The sequence below is a fragment of the Vigna unguiculata genome, chromosome 5 (assembly GCF_037176805.1).
Source record: "Vigna unguiculata cultivar grain cowpea cultivar isolate G323 ecotype 2 chromosome 5, ASM3717680v1, whole genome shotgun sequence".
Lineage (NCBI taxonomy): Eukaryota > Viridiplantae > Streptophyta > Magnoliopsida > Fabales > Fabaceae > Vigna > Vigna unguiculata.
The window spans coordinates 11,559,878-11,579,061 of NC_140796.1; the positions used below are offsets into that span (position 1 = coordinate 11,559,878).

The 19,184-nt window shown below is 29.6% G+C and overlaps 1 protein-coding gene, 1 long non-coding RNA gene and 2 pseudogenes across 3 annotated transcripts; all 4 read left to right on the forward strand.

The window, feature by feature from the left end:
* The first annotated feature begins 2,041 nt into the window (after positions 1 to 2,041).
* On the forward strand, positions 2,042 to 3,757 carry LOC114183801 (uncharacterized). Its single transcript, XR_003604519.2, has 2 exons — positions 2,042 to 2,321; positions 2,618 to 3,757. It is a non-coding gene; the product is annotated as an uncharacterized LOC114183801 (long non-coding RNA).
* Positions 3,758 to 8,497: 4,740 nt separating this feature from the next.
* On the forward strand, positions 8,498 to 9,356 carry LOC114183560 (18.1 kDa class I heat shock protein pseudogene; annotated as a pseudogene).
* Positions 9,357 to 13,270: 3,914 nt separating this feature from the next.
* On the forward strand, positions 13,271 to 14,074 carry LOC114186055 (copper transporter 6-like). Its single transcript, XM_028074056.2, has one exon. It carries the CDS (start codon positions 13,380 to 13,382, stop codon positions 13,830 to 13,832), a length of 453 nt encoding a protein of 150 aa, XP_027929857.1. The 5' UTR covers positions 13,271 to 13,379; the 3' UTR covers positions 13,833 to 14,074.
* A 2,150-nt stretch (positions 14,075 to 16,224) lies between these two features.
* LOC114183634 (putative lipid-transfer protein DIR1 pseudogene) lies at positions 16,225 to 16,975 on the forward strand (annotated as a pseudogene). Its single transcript, XR_003604401.2, has 2 exons — positions 16,225 to 16,594; positions 16,695 to 16,975. The product of XR_003604401.2 is annotated as a putative lipid-transfer protein DIR1 pseudogene (transcript).
* Positions 16,976 to 19,184: the final 2,209 nt, after the last annotated feature.

The following is a 19,184-nucleotide window of genomic DNA, read 5'->3' on the forward strand; positions in this document are numbered from 1 at the left end:
AATCTTTCCTCACACCCACATACTTTTTATGCTATTTCCGAAGACGAGCCACAACTCTGCGACATTTTCGAACCAATCTTCCTCTGCGTAAAATTGAAACCTTTGCTTCCACTCTTCATAACTGACTCCAGATGATTGTTGTTGCCTTAGTTTCCCCAACACGAACCAATCTTCCTCTTCAGTCACACTCTTTAGCACATTACCACTGTTCCAATCCCGTTCCAATCCTCCAATTGCAATATTAGGGTTCAAATCCTGTATAACAAGCTTATGAGTAAAATAAAGTAATTAACTTTTATTTTGCCACGTTTCACTGTAGCTTAATTGACCCTTAAAATAACGGGTGACATGGAACTCCGTTTGCCAGCTCAAAAAAAAATCTAATGGCGTGCTAAAATAGGGACCAATTCCACGAGTTTCAGAAGATGAGGGACCAAAATAGATTAAAGTTTGAAGGAGGGACCAAAACCAAAAACGCTCAATAGTTTGAGGACATAAAACATAGTTAACCCAATTTCTTATCTAAACATAAATATTTGTGAGGTATAAAAGTACCATAAAAGTAAGTGAAATCAAAATTAAACAAAGAACAACAACACAAAACAAACAAATGAATGACATAAATGACAACATTAAGTAAAATGAAAAAGGATTTTAGGTTACTTCAAGAAGATGTAGTGAGAAAATGAATTCTGAAACAGATTCTTGAAATTATATCTACCACTTGAAGAAAAAGATATCTTCCTTTTCAGAAAAGGATTAGATTTTGTTTATTATACCAAAAAACAAAACCAAGGAATGAAGGTAGAAACACACAACTTTCTACCATGTTCAAAACCCCTCTTGAAAAATGTTTTTACACACTATGTATAACCTAACAAATGATTTTAAAATTTAAAAATAAACATGTTTGCAACACTTGACCAATTATGATGATTGGATGCAGTGATGGTGTTAATAAATTATAGATTAAAATATATATTTGGTCCCTATTTTCATTTAGTTTTGTCATTTTAGTTATAATATTGTCTTTTTATTCTATCAGGTCCTAATTTTATTTTTGTGAATTTATAATGCCACTTAAATAATTAACGGTGATGAACAGTGATGGTCATGTGTCACGTCGTAATTTTTTGTTTTTTTAATTCTTTTTTAATTTTTTAATAAAAATGTAAATTTTAATAAAAACATTATTATAACATATTTATATACAAATTAAATTTGGTCTCTATTTGGAGAGGGACAAAATTGTTTCATTTTAAAAATATTAGGACTAAATTAAACAAAAATAACGAATATAGGAACCAAATTGAATATAAACTCTGACACGTGACACGCGGTTGAGTTGACACGTGAACATTTTTATAACAATAAAAACAACTAAAAAAATATAAAAAAACCAGTAAAATCACGGAGTGACATGTGGTAGTCATTGTTCATGACCGTTAATTATTTAAATAGTGGTAGAAAAAAAAAGACCAAACTGAACAAAATTGACGAAAAATATGACCTGATTGAATAAAAATGGTTAAATATGTTTTTGGTCCTTTAACTTTCGGTGAAAATTTGAATTAGTCCCTCTGTGAAACTTTAGCCTACTTTAGTCTTCAAACTTTAGAAATGCATGGATTTAGTCCTTTTAACCAAATATCAAAATTTGTTAAATTTATTTGACATTTTAAACGCGTTTTATGATAAAATTTGAGTTAACATCAAAGCGAAAATGTGTCAAATACTATTATGAAATATGCTTGAAACATCATATAAACTTAACAAAATTTGATTAAAATAACTAAATCCATGCGTTTTTAAAGATAAAGGACTAAATTAGTCAAAAATTTTGAAAATAGATTAATTCCAAAATTCACTTAAACTTAAAAAACTAAAAACATATTTAATCTTAAAAAAATATTAGAATTAAGATGAGAAAACTAAAAGAAAATAGAGACCACATATCTATTTTAACCTAAGTTATAATGATGGGTCCCATTAATAGTATATGTTAGTACAGATCACCTTAGTTGACCAGTACAGAGGCGTTTGTGAAGCGCGGAGTACAAACAAGATAACTAATTTTGTTGAGTACTAATGTGCAGTACAAACTAGCTCACACATAAATGAATGGCTTTTGGATGTGAATGCAAAAGATAGATCTATTCTATACTTGGAGTGGCATGTTTCTTTAGGACTATGGTTTGGACGACTCACTGCAATTGCAAGTAATTTTTGGGTGATGACATTGAAGAATTTGGTTGCTACTTGTCCAATCCATAGTTTTAAAGGAATCAACCACTCCATAATTTTGGTTTCTGACAGATGAGGTAGGCTTTTTTCCACTGTTACTTCATAATTTTAATTGTCTGCATTGTTCTCTCTTTTATAATATACCTTTACTTAATATTTTCTCTTCTCTTACTTTTCTTGTATCGTGGGCTATTTGCTCTTTAGAATTTTCTTGGTAATTCTGAATCTTTTGATTCTACTCAAACAATTTAATGACAGTGATTATTCATCTGGTACAAAATTCATTTTGCTGCTGCTCCTAATTAGCTTTTTACAACAATATTTACAACTTATATGCTTGTTTTGACTCAATCAAATCATGCTTTCTTGTCAGGTTCATGCTAGGTATCCTCTATGTCACACACACACATGTTAGATTTATAGAAAGTGTTTCATCAGGAATATACAACATCAACGAGATCTGAGCCCAATCACATAAGACATTGACACCACTCTCAACCCAAAATCTCAAGATAATAGTTTTATGAATCTTTATTCTCTTATATAATGTTCTATTTTTTCATTTCTAACCAATATAAAACTTATACTCACACTTAAATTTTTAACAATATACGGTCAGATCACTGAAGGTGTCGTATCAATGTCGAAATCTTAAGCCAACAAAAAGACTACGTTTGAGAAAAAACACTGCATTATCAGCAGTATGTCTCTGTCATGAAATAGGCACAAAATATGATTTTAACATTGAATTAGTAAGAATTGCATAAAATAAGAATGATCAAAGAAAAGAAAACACAAAAATACAGGTTAATCAGATCAAGTAATTGAAAGAGGGTACAGAACAAGTTCAATGATTTAAAAGCCAATTACTTTGACACAATATTGATTGATAGGCATCTCACGAGCAGAACCAACCAACCAACAGTTGTTACAACCTACGAAACAAAGACTGATTGAAGCAAATAGTTCAATATTGCTATTCTACATAATGGAATTTGACAAGAAATGAAGAGAGAGATAAAGAAGAATACAAGCATGGCCTCTGTATACATTAAAAGAGAAGACACTGGAGTTGCTCTGAATCCCTTGAAAGCATAACTTTGGAGAAGAAGTTCACTGGTTTTTCCTCTCCATCATCCTCCAAAAATAAATGAGTCACCCAGAAGGGTACTTGGATTCTGATCATTCACAAAAATTTTCAACTTGAAAAGTTTAAATTCTTCTGACCTAATTTTCAAATTAAACACAACTTGGTGTTCAGAGATGTAAAGCTTTAGACTCTCTTAAAGGAATTTCAAAAGTGCAGTACACAATTGTATAGTTTCACAAATAAAGCTTCTTAGTTACCTTGTACAAGATAATTATTAATTAATTCTAATGCATTTAATTAGATGTTTTAGTCAACAGACGTCACCCCACGTAAACAAGGATCAAGTATATTTTTAGTCTCTGAATTTTTTTTATTCAAACTTGAAATTTGTCTTATCCAAAACTTTGATACACTTTTTTTAAACTTTAAAATGAATGAATATAGTTATTTAAATCCAATTACCCTTAACTTTTTTTGAGGTGTCCAACACATTTTCTAATATGAAATGCATTCGACATGTCAAAAAAGGTTAACTTAACTAGGTTAAAATGGATTTGTCAAAATGGGTTATAACCCGCCAGCCAACCTGACTCATCACAGGTTCAGGTCGGGTTGGGTTGAAAAAAAATTACAAATTTTAATACGGGTTAAAAATGAACCCAACCCACTAAGAACCCGACTCATTCGGGTTGAACCTGTGATGAGTCGGGTTGACTCACCAACCCACCAATAAATTTTAAATATTATATATATATATATATATATATATATATATATATATATATATATATATATATATATATATATATTGCTAGTGAGTTTGCTTTTAGTCTTGGTTCTCATGTGCTAACCAAATATTGTTCTTTCATTCTTCTAGAAAATGTTGAAGCACTCATTTTAACACAAAATTGGTGGCATAGTTTTGAACTAACAGGTAACATTATTGTCAGTACTATAAAATTAATTTAATGATTTAATACTTAATCTTTTAATATTATTAGTCAACATTATTTTTGTTTTGTTTTATTGTAGACGGGGATAAAGAAGATGCTTCAAGAGATGAATACGTTGTAGATTTATCCATTCAAGACTCTAATACTATAGTTTGATAAGTGACAAGAATGATTTGATGTTAGATAGTAATTTTTATTTTTGTGATTTTGGTTTGCATTTGGAGTTTAACATAATTTGGGATTTTATTTGGATTGTATTGAAGTTTATTTAGATTTTAATCGGAATTATAATTTAGTTTTCTTGAGATTGAAGAAAAAAATTGTGTTTTTTTTTTTTTTAATTAAGTGAGCCAGTGAGCCAACCTGTTTAACCCGCCAACCCGTGGTGGGTCACGTAGGGTTCGTTCTAATTTTGTTGGCTCGCTAATAAGTGAGCTGGGTTGGGTTGACGCACTAAGTGGCCAATCCGTTGCGGGCCGAGCCGGGTTGGGTCGAGTAACCCGTTTTGACAGCTCTAGGTTAAAATGATTATATTCATTCTTAGAGTATAGGGACCGAAATGTAACAAAATTTCAAACAGAGACGAATTATAATTTTGTGTCAAAGTGCATATATTTAAAACACAATTAACCCTAAATTATAATATTTTTAACATTATTTTATAGCATCTCTTTTTAATATGTATGTTTGTCAGGTAAGTTTTTTTTTTTTTTCACAGTACTTTTACTTCTCTTGATTATGGAAATAGAAAAGAGCCATAAGAGTATTATTTTTGTTGTACTATTTATTCATCATAACGTACAGATATTTTTTTAATCAAACAGTGTGGGAGTGGAATATATTCTGGATTAGCTTGGTGATAAAAGCAGAAGCAGTTTGATATTCTGATATAAATTAACGCATTCACATCTGCAATATTTATGTGGTTTTCCCCATTCATAAAACTTCACACCAGCCCTTAATTTAAGTAAAATAATCCATTTTCATTTGAATAACTTTAAAACATAGTTACTAAATACTTGAATCTTGGAATATTAAACAGAAACAAGTTGATGGTGGATGTTGAAAAGGAACCTCCAGCTAAGCCATTGTTCATATATTCTGCACCATTTCATATTTTATATTTTGCAATTGTTCCATAGTCCCATCACAGTGCAAAGTAGATTCTCAATGAAATTGTAGAAATTCAGGACCTACACCATAATAACCATACAAAATGTCTTCAGAATAAATCCTATAAAAACAACGTTCTTATCCTACCGCTATGCATTCCGGCATCGCATATTTAAAGTAGAATTCATACAAATCTCACCAAATTCATACCATTTAACAAAACCCCCTGTTAACATGTTCCAATAAACTTTTCAGTAAATATTCTTAAGTTTTCTATAGCCTAAAACTGATTTTTTATAAGTTAATCAGTAAACAACAATTAGTTATATCAATTGTTTTAAGAAATCATTTTTAATTTAAGTATATAAACTAATTTTAGTGGATGGAAATGTATATTTAATCCTTTTATTATTTATTTTTTCTTAGAAGTAATTTACTCAACCGGCTTCTATTAACTCTGAGTTGAGAAATAGTCATGTTTTTCTCTTTGCTTGAGCATGAAGTTAAGTTCAGGAATTCATATACATTTCTAGAATAATTTATTTTAATTCAAATGTTTAATATATATATATATTTATATATATATATATATATATATATATATACATATATATATATATAAGGTAATTATTTCTATTTTGAGGTTGACATTTAATTGTTATGCTTTTCTTTTATCTTTCTCCCTTTATATAAAGTATTTTATTCTCTCTTTTTTTAATATTTTTATTATTTCCGATAAATATTATATTTCTCTCTTATATCATTATTTCATTATAAAAAATTATTAAATAGCTTAGAGAAAAAAAATAATTAGTAGTTATATTAACTAAATTATACACAATTTTATAAAATAAAATTATTTGTATCTAAATTAGTCTTCATTATTAATAAAAAAATATAATTAATTTATAAACTAAAGTATAATAAATTGATCTCTAACCTTAATTATCAATTAACTACTTATTATTATTAATTCTAAATTACTTTCTAATTTAAAAATAAAGATTAATACCTAATAGAAATTTAATATTTTTAAGTGAGAGATGATAAATAAATAGAGGAAGATATAAAGACAAGAGCTAAACACATATTTGATTGGTATAATAAGGTTAAATTATGTCATTGGTCTCCACTTTTTTGTTGGTAAATCTCACTTAGATCTCTTTCTTTTTCTATGGATCTTAATTTAGTTCCTATTTTGAAATATTTGATGTCGTTAGTTCGGTAGTAACAATATTAAAGAGGTGTTACATGCTAGTTTCATGATTTTTTTTAATTTTTAATTTTTTTAATATTTTTAATTTAAAAAATAATAATAAAAAATTTTCACGTGTCAAGCTTACTTAATGTCGCATGAGAACGACAATGTAATGTAATAACAATGACAGTGTTACTGTACACCATTTATCATTGTTTTAGTCTCAATTTGATTTTATATTTTTATTTTGTCTTGTTCCCAATTTTATTTTTAAATAAAACAATTTTGTTCTCTCAAAATTGAAACTAAATTTAATTTTTATATAAATATATAATTTTTTATAATTTGATACTTTTATTAAATATTTTTAACAATATTAAGTTTTCTTAAATTTATATTTTACACTGAACTTTATTTAAAATTATTTTAAAGTTATTAATATAAAGTAATATTAATAGAAAAAAGTTCAAAATTAATTCAACTAACAAATATACTTAAATTTTCTTATTAATTTCATTTCATAAAATAAAATAAATTTATCATGTTTTTTCAAATTTTTAAAATTTAAAATTTACATTGAACTCTATTTGTATTTTATTACAACATACTTAAAAATGTGTAAAATTGAATAATTTCTATACAAATGTTTGAGTTGATTTAAAAATAATTTTAATCAATTTTGTAATAATTTAAAAAAATTGAAATCAATTTTAAATAAAATTTAATGTAAAATGTAAATTAAATAAATTTAATCTTGCTATAAAAGTATTTAATAAAAATGTTTGTATAACATTCATATAAAATTAAATTTGGTTTTAATTTGATGAAAGACTAAGTTGCTTCATTTTATAAAGAATTGGGACTAAATTGAAAGAAAATAGAAATGCAGGAACCAAATTGAGATTAAGGTAATGATACATGGTATTACAGTATCACGTGACATAATATAAGTTTGACACGTGACAAATTTTTATTTTATTTTTATAAAAAAAAAATAACACGTGACGATGCTTTTAATGTTGTTAATAGAGAAGAAATTGCATTAATTTTTTTAAAATCGAAACCAATTTGAGATTCATAAAAAAGAAATGAACCTAAGATTTTTAAACAAAAATAAGAAGAAAAAAACTAATTGAACCCTCTAATAACAAAATAGGGTAGAAAGAAATTGAAAATAGTGGTGGATCTAACACCAACTATTAAGTCCATACAAAATAAGGAAACAATGAAGAACAAATGTGCATTAAATTCATGATCAACGTTGCCCGATGACAATCAATTTAATGTAAAATCATTTTTGCATTACATCATGTTATTAACATATACACACACATCTTAAATCATTGAAAGAACACAACATTTGTCTCTTGTTTCCACGAAATTCCTATCATTACTGAAAACACACTCATGGGATTGACCTCATTACCTACCTTGACATTCAAGGCTCTGAACTCTACTTTTATTTTTCTCAAACTGAACATTTCTAAATTAATTTTAATTTTTACTTATTTTTATTTATGTTTTCCTTCCCTGATTTCTTCTAGGTTATAACTTAGGTAAAGTATAGAAACTCATCTTTTTCTCTACCAAAAAATAATCAGAAACCCTAAAAAGTAATGTGTGTAGTGATAGAAGTTGGACAATAATTTTGAACGATATAAAATAACAAATTTAAATTAAATATAATTTCAAAGTAAACTTCTTTTATCATATCATATCATATTTATCTGACATATGACTAAAATGATATGAAATAATTAGACATTTTTTAATTACCAACACATTGATCCATGCCAAAGAAAAAGCTTGACAAAAAATGAATCTAATATAAAAGTTGAGAGTACCTATAAGTTCGGCTCGCGAGTGTATGTATATATCTTCTAACCACATTACCTCGCTTATAAATAAGTGCTTCTCCGTTAGATTACAAGCAGCATCTCCCATTCCTCACCACCATAACAACACACACTACCACCATCTTCATAACACAGAAAAAAAAGAAAAAAAAAAAAAACAGAATCAAATGTCCCACCTTTCCCCTCGTAACTTCTTCAACAGAAGAAGAACTGACGCAGCCCATCAACCAACCTGGGAGCCATACCAAGCCCAGCAACACCACACCATGGGCCTCACACACTCCAACCCATCACCGCCGTTCATGGCTTTCCCCGCCGAGCCCGCACCGATCCTCAACTCGCACATAGAGTTCAAGGAGACTCCGGAGGCGCACGTGTACAAGGCTCACCTTCCTGGATTCAAGCGCAACGACGTGCGCGTGGAGGTGGGCGACGACAGGGTTCTCTGCATCGTTTGCGGGAAGAGCGTGGAGAAGGAGGAGCAGCGAGAAGGGTGGCACTGCGTAGAACTCTCCAGCGGCCACTTCATTCAGCGCCTCACTCTCCCCGAAAACTCACTCGTCGACCACGTCAAAGCCTTCATGGAAAACGGGATCCTCACCATTACTGTTCCTAAATACAACAAAGCCTCTCACGGTCGCGTCAGAAACATCAACATTTCTTCTCGTCCCTGAATGTTTGTAACACCTAAGTTTAAGAATTGAAACTCAACCGTTATCTTTGTACGAGAAACATGATGGTTATCTAAATAATAACTATAAGTTGTGTGCGTGAGTCTATGCTTTCAATTATGTTCGAGTATTGGATCAATAATTAGTTTGGGGGATTCATTACCTTCCAAACAAACACTTCCCATATGGAACTTGCAGAGACAAAGTAATTACTCACGCTGCTTTGGTGTATTTGTTCGGAGATTTATTTTTAAGAGATAATAGATTTAATACAAATGAATCCCAAGAAAATCATATATAAAAAATGGTTACATCATCTTTGGTATACAATTTTAAAATTCATATTTGAATTATTTTGTTTATATGCTATTTAATTTTTTTTATTTCTATTTCACGTAGAACTTTCTTAAACCGTTCTTGTATTCCTAACCTAAATCGTCTATGTAGAAACATGAGAAGGAAACCAACTTCTCCATGACCTCTGATCCGTATTTGTTTAAGGTTTCTCAAAATCAAATAATTTGAATTGGTGATGAACACTTATCATCAATGTTTTTTATCAACTTGTCTTTCAAATAAAAGAAGTTAAGAAGATCGGTGTCTATGGAATACACTTATGATTATGTTCATACATATAGTTTCTATTGGATTTCATTTTCACTATTTTTGCTATTAATTATTTTTATATTATTGCGTTATTTATCACATATGAGTTATTATCTCCTTTTCTCCCTTTTCTTTTTCTTCCTCTCATATAACAAAATCATCATAGGGTAAGACAGAATATATAGTCCCACTTGTTGGAAAACATGATAGAAACATATAGGGAAAAGAGAAATTGTAAAATCAATTGAAAAAGAAATGGCATCTGATGCTTCATTTTTTTAACGAAAAGTGTAACAATCATATAAACAATTTTGATTAATAAAAACGTATATAAATAATAATTTCACATATCTACTCCATGCCCACATGCACGAATTAAGAACTAAAATGGTGGATTTTATTGACTCTCATATCATGTACACGACTTAATCAAACTTATAAATTTTAAAAATTTATCCATTTATATAAAAATCTATTTCATTTTAGTAAAGCAGACACAGATACATACACACTGTGTCACTAACACAAAGAAGATTTGTTATGTCTGTTAGGTTAGGCCTTTTACATCGGTATATTAATTACGTCTATTACAATCTCCGACTTAAATTTATGAAATTTATGTGTCATGGCTGAATAATAAACGTGAGACAATAAACATACTATTTTTCAGTTTTTTTTTTCTCAAAAACTATACTAAATTTATGTCTATTTATCACTCCACTACATACACAAATTTACGTGTATTAACTAATGTGATAACAAACGTAAATTTATGTATATTAATGTACTAACATGTATAAATTCTTGAATTTTTTTTTATGTGTTTAAATTGAATTGGTTTTGCCAAGAAATCAAAACCTGAAAAATAAAAATTATCCAGAACAAAATATTCATTTCTAATATAACATTTTCAGTACATAGTAAACATTTCCAAAGTCAAAATAAATATTTATTAAATAAAGGTAATTTAACTTAAAACAAATAGCTAATCAAACCTAATCTATATGTTGAAGGTAGTTTGCCTACTCTTGTCGTATTTGGATCATGTCCCTTTGATATAGGTGAAGGATCCTTGAAGACCTAAAACAATGATACAATGTTATTATATAGTAGAGTTTCTCAAACTATATAATTCATGCACAAGTTATAAGTGTTTATCCTTGTCCAATTTTCATGAATTCCTGCCATAATGATAACTTTCATCTAATATGTATTGTATAGTACTTAGTTTCGAAGGAATTAATTTTCTTATTAGACTAAAATAAATGAAGGAAAAGTAACTATAATACAACTTCTACACAAAAAATAATTAATTTAAGGATTACATGTTATATAACCTTAGGATACATAATTTAAAATTTGCCTTTGTTTCTTTGACATAAAATGTTTTTCTTCGGCACAACTCTGGTTAACATGTTAGTTATAATTCGTATATACTAATTGTATGATATGAAAGATGTAACATTACTCTTGTAGTAAGTTCTTTGATTAGTTGTTGGGTTTCCTTTGAAGAGAATAAAACCAAATAATTAGGCAAACTTTAGCAACGAAAAATATTAATTTCCAATGTGATGACTCCTCCTCCAAGCTATAGGTGCCAAGCAAGATGGAGAAGCTATGTTGGATGCAAAAGCTATAAGGAAATGGGTGAAGTGAGGCGCAAATGGCGTAAGTGTGGTGGTGTTTGAGTGCTCTCAAGAGAGGTTGGGTCAATTCACGAGAAAGGATGGCTAGAGAAAACCTAGAAGGGGTGCTCTAACCTAAGTGACTTTAGAGACAAGTAATGACACAAATTTGGAAGCATTTCTTTACTAATCTCAAAAGTAGTTTTCCCATAGTGTGAGATGACCTCTATTTATAACCAAAGAAACCTAGAGGTGTCTCACTAAAAGAAAAGCAAAACTCTAATTTTCACTAACTTGGGGACCAAGGAAAACACGTATGTCAAAGGTGTCTTGTCAAACGGCAAGAGCATATGTCTCATGCACCAAAGGCGCAAAGACCATCATGCCCTCACCCTAAACAAGTGCCTCCTTTTAATGTTACCTCATTACTACCCTAGGCCCAAAGAAAATCTTAGATTATTTGGCCCATCATACAAGGCCCAACAGAAACCATAGACTACTTGACCAATTATACAAGGTCCAAAAGAAATATACTCTAGTAATTACAATCAATGGTGACCCAAGAAAATAGGAGCATGTATCCACCTATCACTGATGAAACCCACTCTTCTTGAATGTGCTTGGCCATGACCCTTGTGATTGGCCCCTTGGCTAAGGGTTTTCCATAACAATGAGACCTGCAATGGAAGACAAATGGTGATGAACCCTACTAAAAATGGAGGAAAATGTTTAAGGAAAATAAGCATGATTAGGAGGGAGGTTACTTCACCTTTCTTTTAAAAACAATTATTTTTGTAGTATTTTAAAATTATTAATATAATTTATTAATTTACAGCACATTTTTTATTAATTGATGTCTCTTAAGGTGATATGCACGTATTATTTAAACTAAAGTGCTTCTAACTAACGTGTGAAATATGCATACACAAGGTCTCAAAGTATCTTTATGTGTGGACAAATATATTGGTATACATATATATACACGTGTATACGTCGGAATAAACAAGAAAACAAAACTTGGAAAAGGGATAAAGAAAAAAGCAATATTTGTTAGATGGAAAACATAAAATAAAAAGAAGATACAGGAGTAAACTAAATAAAGGAATTGAGTACGTGATATTTAAATATTTTGCAAAAAGTAGCAATACAAATTTTATTTTAAATTGCTTGGAAAAAGGCATGCAGATCTATATCTAATAGGATTAATCTTATTCTAACCAGCTAATAAGTATAGTCGAAATACATTTACAATTTTTCATTTATTAGATATTTTCAATAAAATCCAATAAGAGTAATTCCCTAATTACGATTAATCTATAATTATTAGTAAAAATATTCATGTTTATAATCGTTTATAACTCCTGTCTTAATATAATTTATTCTTTATTTATGTATTTAATTTTATTATTTTATTGTTTTAATTTTACAAATATTTTTAAACTCAATTAATTATCTGTAATAAAAAATTACAAGTAATAAAATTATAATAACAATGATTTATTTTATAACTAATTTTTATAAATAAATCTGTTTAAAATTTAATAATATTTTTATTTTAATAATTATAATAAAAATTAGTATTTTATTTTTCATGTGCTCATTTGATTTCATTAATATAAATAAATTTTTTTTGAAATAAATACAAATTAAAACACATATAGATCTGAAGATTAGTCCAAATCTAAACTTTTGTAACAAGGAAAAGAAAGTGAATTGATGGAGGGCCCCATCACGCTGAAAATCCCAGAGCTAAAGTGCGTCTTCATAGCCTGCTTTTTCTTTAATTTCCCTTTGGGTTTTCTTGTTCACCAAAAATGGTTAAATTTTAATCATAGAACGTATTCGCTTGCTTGCATACGAATTATGGAACAATTTTCACAAACCAGAATCAAATCTTCATGTTCAATTCTGTCATATCCCTACCGACACAAACGTTGCTACGCATACTATATAAATCTCAATCCATGTACCATGTTCATTCCTACGTTATTATTACATATACAAGTTACTCGATTGCTTCCATATGTTATCCACGGCCACCGCAGACGGCGTTCCGGCGCCGTACAACTCGACTGTGGCGACAAGTCTGGGGAGGCGGCGGATTCCGATACACACGACATTCTACTGGGGGCATAAGGTGGACATACTTTTCCGGTGTTGGCCGGGCGACAGCGCCGCCATGTACGCGGTGGCGCTGCTCCTCGTGTTCTTTATGGCGGTGCTTGTGGAGTGGCTCTCGTTCACCAACATTGTGAAACTCAAGCCCGGGGGCTCAAACGACGTCGTTGGAGGGCTCCTGAAGACGGGGCTATACGGCGTGCGTTCGGGGCTCTCTTACTTGGTGATGTTGGCCGTTATGTCTTTTAACGGTGGCGTGTTTGTCGTCGCTATAAGCGGCCACGTCATCGGGTTCTTGATTTTCGGGACAAGGGCTTTAAGGAGGAAATCCAATGGGTTGGACTCTTCGAAACCGTAGGCTTTGCCCGCTTTGGAAGTTTGAACCGCTGCCGTTGGATATGATGAATAATGAAAAAAAAAAAGAATAAAAAACGACTTTAAAACGATGCGTTTTGTCTTTCCTCCCATGGCGAAAGTGTCAGATCAAAACAAATTTTAGTGGTGTTTTACGAAGTGTGAATAACGACATGGATTCTTAGTCTGTTTGCATTACTATTTTGTAATTCCGTTTCATGAAAGTGATTTTATAATTCTACTGGATTTTTTAGTAATTCATGCATTGATAAATAATAGTAGCACCAGAGATTTTAGAAGTGCAAGTCATTCAATATTGTTTGTTTAAAGAGCTATGTGACAAAAGATAACCCCGTAATTGAATGTTGTTCTAGCCAGATCTGAAGAGAGATCTAAGTTGGAAATATTCAATGTGTGTCCCTTATAGTGTACTGGTGATGAGAAGTTACTTTTACACACTTAGAAACGCTTATTATCCACCTATCATTAGGAGTCGAAGGAGTAGGATTTTTTATCGATAAAGATATTTTGATCTATTCTTTTTTATTTTTAACTCACCATTTTAATTATTTTTTAATTTTTGATTTTTGATTTTTTTGAATGATATGATGTAATAATATAAGGATTATTAAAATGATGAGTTAAAATAAATAAAAAATATATATTAAAATATTATTATCCTTTAATTTTTTTAAATGGACATCGAGTCCCGTTTCACAACTCAAAATATTGGATTTCTCGTCATAAAATCAAAACTTGTTATTTATAAGTCTAGTCTCAAGTCGTCAGACCAAAAAACCTAAATATACCCAAATTATGAGCGATTAAGTTTTAACAAATTGACAATTTGCACAAAACTTATTTAATATAAGAAGCTGAATAAGTTTGCATATACTAATGTCTTCAAATTTGTTATATGTTAATATAAGAGGATGGATTATTCTAAATCTTTTCATATTTATGTTAGATTTATATAAATATAATAAAATTTTATAAAGATTCCAAAAATTATGAATAGAATTAAAAATTATAAAAATTGATAATTATATGTAACAATATATGATGGACATTCCCTTATCTGGTGTACAATTTAATTTTAGTTTTATATATAGAAATATTTTTCATTTGATATTCATTTAAATTATAATTTATGGAAATCTAAACATCAGCATGAAAATTTCAAATTCAAACTAATTGAGCAGAATATAAATTTATTGGGATTGAGAAAATTAAAAAGAATTAATGAGAAGTTATAAAATTGATACCTATTATTATTTTTTATTATTGATGGTTAATTTGTAATAAAGTATTTCATCCAAAAATGAGGGACCGTGATCTTATAACCCAAATTTCGTTTTGGTCAGCATGTTAACGATATAACTATTATTTTAGCCTAACGAAAACTACGATATAGTTATATATGATGAATAATTATGAAGAAAACTATTCTTAAAGCACCGATGTAGATTAGAGTTTTTAACTCGTCTTATATTAAAAAACAAAACACCATATTAGGCCTTAGTTCTTACCGAGGCCAAAAAGTGACATATGGTTTCGGGTCAAATCAAAAACCGAGGTCAAAAGATGAAATATGGCTTCGGGTCAAACCAAAACCGAGGTTAAAAGGTGAGTAAATTTTTTAAAAAAGTAAAAATAAGTTGCACATATGGCTTCGGTTAGACCTGAACCGAAGCAGAAAGCTGGACTCTATGATCTCGGGTACGCTGGAACTAAGGTAGAGGAGGACTCTATGACTTCGGTTAACAACCGAGACCAAAAGCAATCATCCTTTGGCCTTGTCCCCAATATGCTTCGGTCCGGAAACCTGTGTAGAATATGAAAAATAAGCACTGCCAAAAACTTTCCTGCACAGGTGAAGGTTAAAATGACAACTAATCTCATAACAATCTGATTTTTATACACACTTGTGTTATTTGTCTTTTAGCCAAGTGGTTAGGTATATACATGTTTCCGTCCCAACGCCTGATGAACCTAATGCAGAACTCCGAACTTTCTATGTCGAAACAAAGTCACGGAGATATATCTTTGTTATTCCCTTTTTGGCATTACTATGAAACAAAAACAAAAACTGCACAAGAAACATAATGCAAAACAGGGAATTTCCTTGTCAGAATGCAGTCACGATAATTAAATTCAAGGTATGCCATTGGTGTCAATACCACTACCATTTCATTGAATTATTTACAAAGCGATGGGCCAATCTAAGTTTGTTTTCTTGTGATTAGTTTCAACATTGTAATGAGTACATTCATCTCGTGAACTTCCACCAACTGCACTCACATGACACCACTGGGTCAACGTGACACTACAGTGGCTAAAAAAATGCAAATAATTGTTCAAACAACATTCACCACAGCTATAAATTATCTTTGGGGCAACATGGTACACCACACCAAACAAAACACAGAACCTAGGACTCTAGGAGAGAAGAGAGTATGATGGCACAGGCTAGTGGAAAAACTCTGGTGCAGTGGTTGGTTGCAGGATTGTTGATAGCCTTATTGGGAGTTGCACAAGCTGTTGAGCTGTGTAACATAGACTCAGATAAACTAAACCTGTGTCGTGCTGCAGTTTCTGGTCGAAACCCTCCACCACCAGATGAAAAATGTTGTGGAGTGATTCGCCAAGCCAATTTACCTTGTCTTTGCAGTTACAAGTCTATCCTACCAGCACTTGGAATAAACTCCAAAAATGCTTTGGCCTTGCCGGGTAAATGTGGTTTGCAGAAACCTTCTAATTGCTGAGGTAAAACATTCTTTAGCCAGAATATGCCTTCAACTTGTCAAAATTTCTTCTCTGTAATTTCTTTTGGTTATACTTGACAAGATAATTTTTCATCTTCAAGGTCATAATCACTACGACCACCTAGTCTTCAATTTCTTTCACTCAGGTGTTTCATTACAACTGAAGATAAATTTGAAGACAGCCCTTGAATAACGGTGCAGTTTATTTTAATTGTGTGTGTTTTGTCCAAAAGTCTGTAAGCAGATGTATGGAGTATAAGTGTTTGCTGTAACAAAGGTGTTTGATATACTATTACTCTTGTAATGTTTTTGATGAAATATCTGGTTCTGAGGTTCTCAACTCAGTGGAAAATCAATAAATGACAGAGCCAGTGTCTATATACATGAGACTCAATGCATAATCCTGAAAGAAACCCTTTCAAACCAGACATATAGTAATGAGTCGTGAATAGATTATAGTGGAGAGAACTCAGGTTCGGACTTCACAATTTTTCAAGTAACCTTCTCCTTCACAATTTAACATCATTAGTGTTCGTTATTTTTGTGTTACTATAGTTTGTTTGCATAAATTTTGTAATTTAATAACGTTTTCCTTCACAGTATTAATTTATTTTTATGTTATCTTATTAATGAAGGTGAAAATTTCATATGAAATTATATTTGATGAAATTAAAATATGTTACCTCAAGTCATAAAAAAAAATTATTAAAATTTAGTTGTTAAAATACCATTCTTTATTTACTAAATATGACAAAGATGAAATTAAAATATCTAAAACTAAAAAGACACATGTTTTGAAGAGTTTGACATCTAGGAGGATGAAAATGTAGATGAATAACCACCTATTAAAGCTTAAACGTTGTTTTTAAAAGAAAAAAAAACAATTAAATGGATAAATAAACTGGGAGAAGCTCAATTTAGATGTTTAGATAGATCCCTACACCCTAATTCCACTCAAGAAAGACAAATTATAAACAATCATTAAAAAAAAATCAGATTTCAAACCTAAAATCAATATATGAAAACTACTATTAAAAGTATGTATGCTTAAATATTTATAATTTGAATTTAGATTTCAGAATTTTTTATTTTAAAAATTTAAGAAATTGAGTAGTAATGATATATCGGTCATGTACTAAATCATCTTTCGATCATGTACTAAATACACGAAACTAAAACAATCACACAATTATATAGACAAAAAAGTAAACCAAACTACAATTGAATATAAATTATATAAATTATAGTGTGCTTTAATACATTCCATCTCATATCATAAAGTCATATCTCAATCATTCCATGCACTAAAAATTATATAATGGACACTATAGAGAGATAATCATAGAGAGACTAACATTTGACACAATTTAAGATTTACATAACATTAATTTAAGAATCAAGAAAACAGGTTGAGTTTACTGCAAGTGATATCGTACGTTAGAATATTATGTAACGAGTAAGGAATTTTCTCTCAATCTCTTACTGCCTAATATATTAATCTACGTGACTTTAGAATATTTGTGAGGTAAAAGATATTTATACCGTAGACTCTTTACCACACACAAGTTCAAATGTCAATCATCATAAATTTCTTCACATAATTTTCACTTGACAAAAGTTATACAGAGAATAAGAGATGTCTCTCTTGCTTAATCACTTAATCAATGAAGTTTTAGCTTCAGAAAAAGTTGTCATCCATTTACATCTCTATTTATTTTTGTCTGGGTAAGAATCCCTCCTTTGAAAAAAACAAACTAAAGAAAATATTTTGCGAAAATGTATTTATTTTCTTTTGGATTTGCTTTTTTTCTCAATGAAAAGCTTTATTCTGACGTTTAATGAATATAATTTAAAAAAATAATTAATAGATAAATTAAAGATAAAAATGAACTACAAATAAAAAAAACTAAATTAATTCTTTATGTACAATCTCAATGAAATATCATACATAAATAATTAACCGTAATTTTAATCCAAAACTTTAAGATAATAAATTTATTATATAATACTCAACTCATCTTTATTTCATATAAAATTTAGACTTGTACTTAAATGTGCATATTATTATTCCATCCGACTGTTAGACTCTTAGAAGTCGCGCTATAAACAATGATTCAACGCCTATCAATTTGTTAAATGCAAAATAGTATCTTTCCCAACATTTACCATGTGTATTATTACTATCATAACTTTAAATGTTAGATTTCACTTCTTATCATTACCGTCAAAGGTTTACTATTTCTGTAAAAAAGTAATATCTATAAAATTAGATAAGAAAATATGGTACATGGTTTGAAATAGATGCAGAACCTAGACCGTAACTCTTTTAATTTATTATGACTTGTAATAAATAGGTATAATAATCTGATTTTAACGATTCAATTTTATTATTTTAACTCAAAATTTGAATACCATCTCATTAAATTCCTTATGTTTAATATTTAATTTGATCCTCTAATTTAATTTAAAATTTTAAAAAGACTCAATTTTTTATTTCTCTAATTTAATCATTCAATTCTTTAAAAATGTTCAATTTAGTTATTTTTTTGATAGACATTAATATTGTGTCTATACTTGACACATGTCAATTG

What these genes read in the sequence shown, in the direction of transcription:
- LOC114186055 (XM_028074056.2), top strand. Translation starts at nt 13,380, where the DNA reads ATGTTATCCACGGCCACCGCAGACGGCGTTCCGGCGCCGTACAACTCG.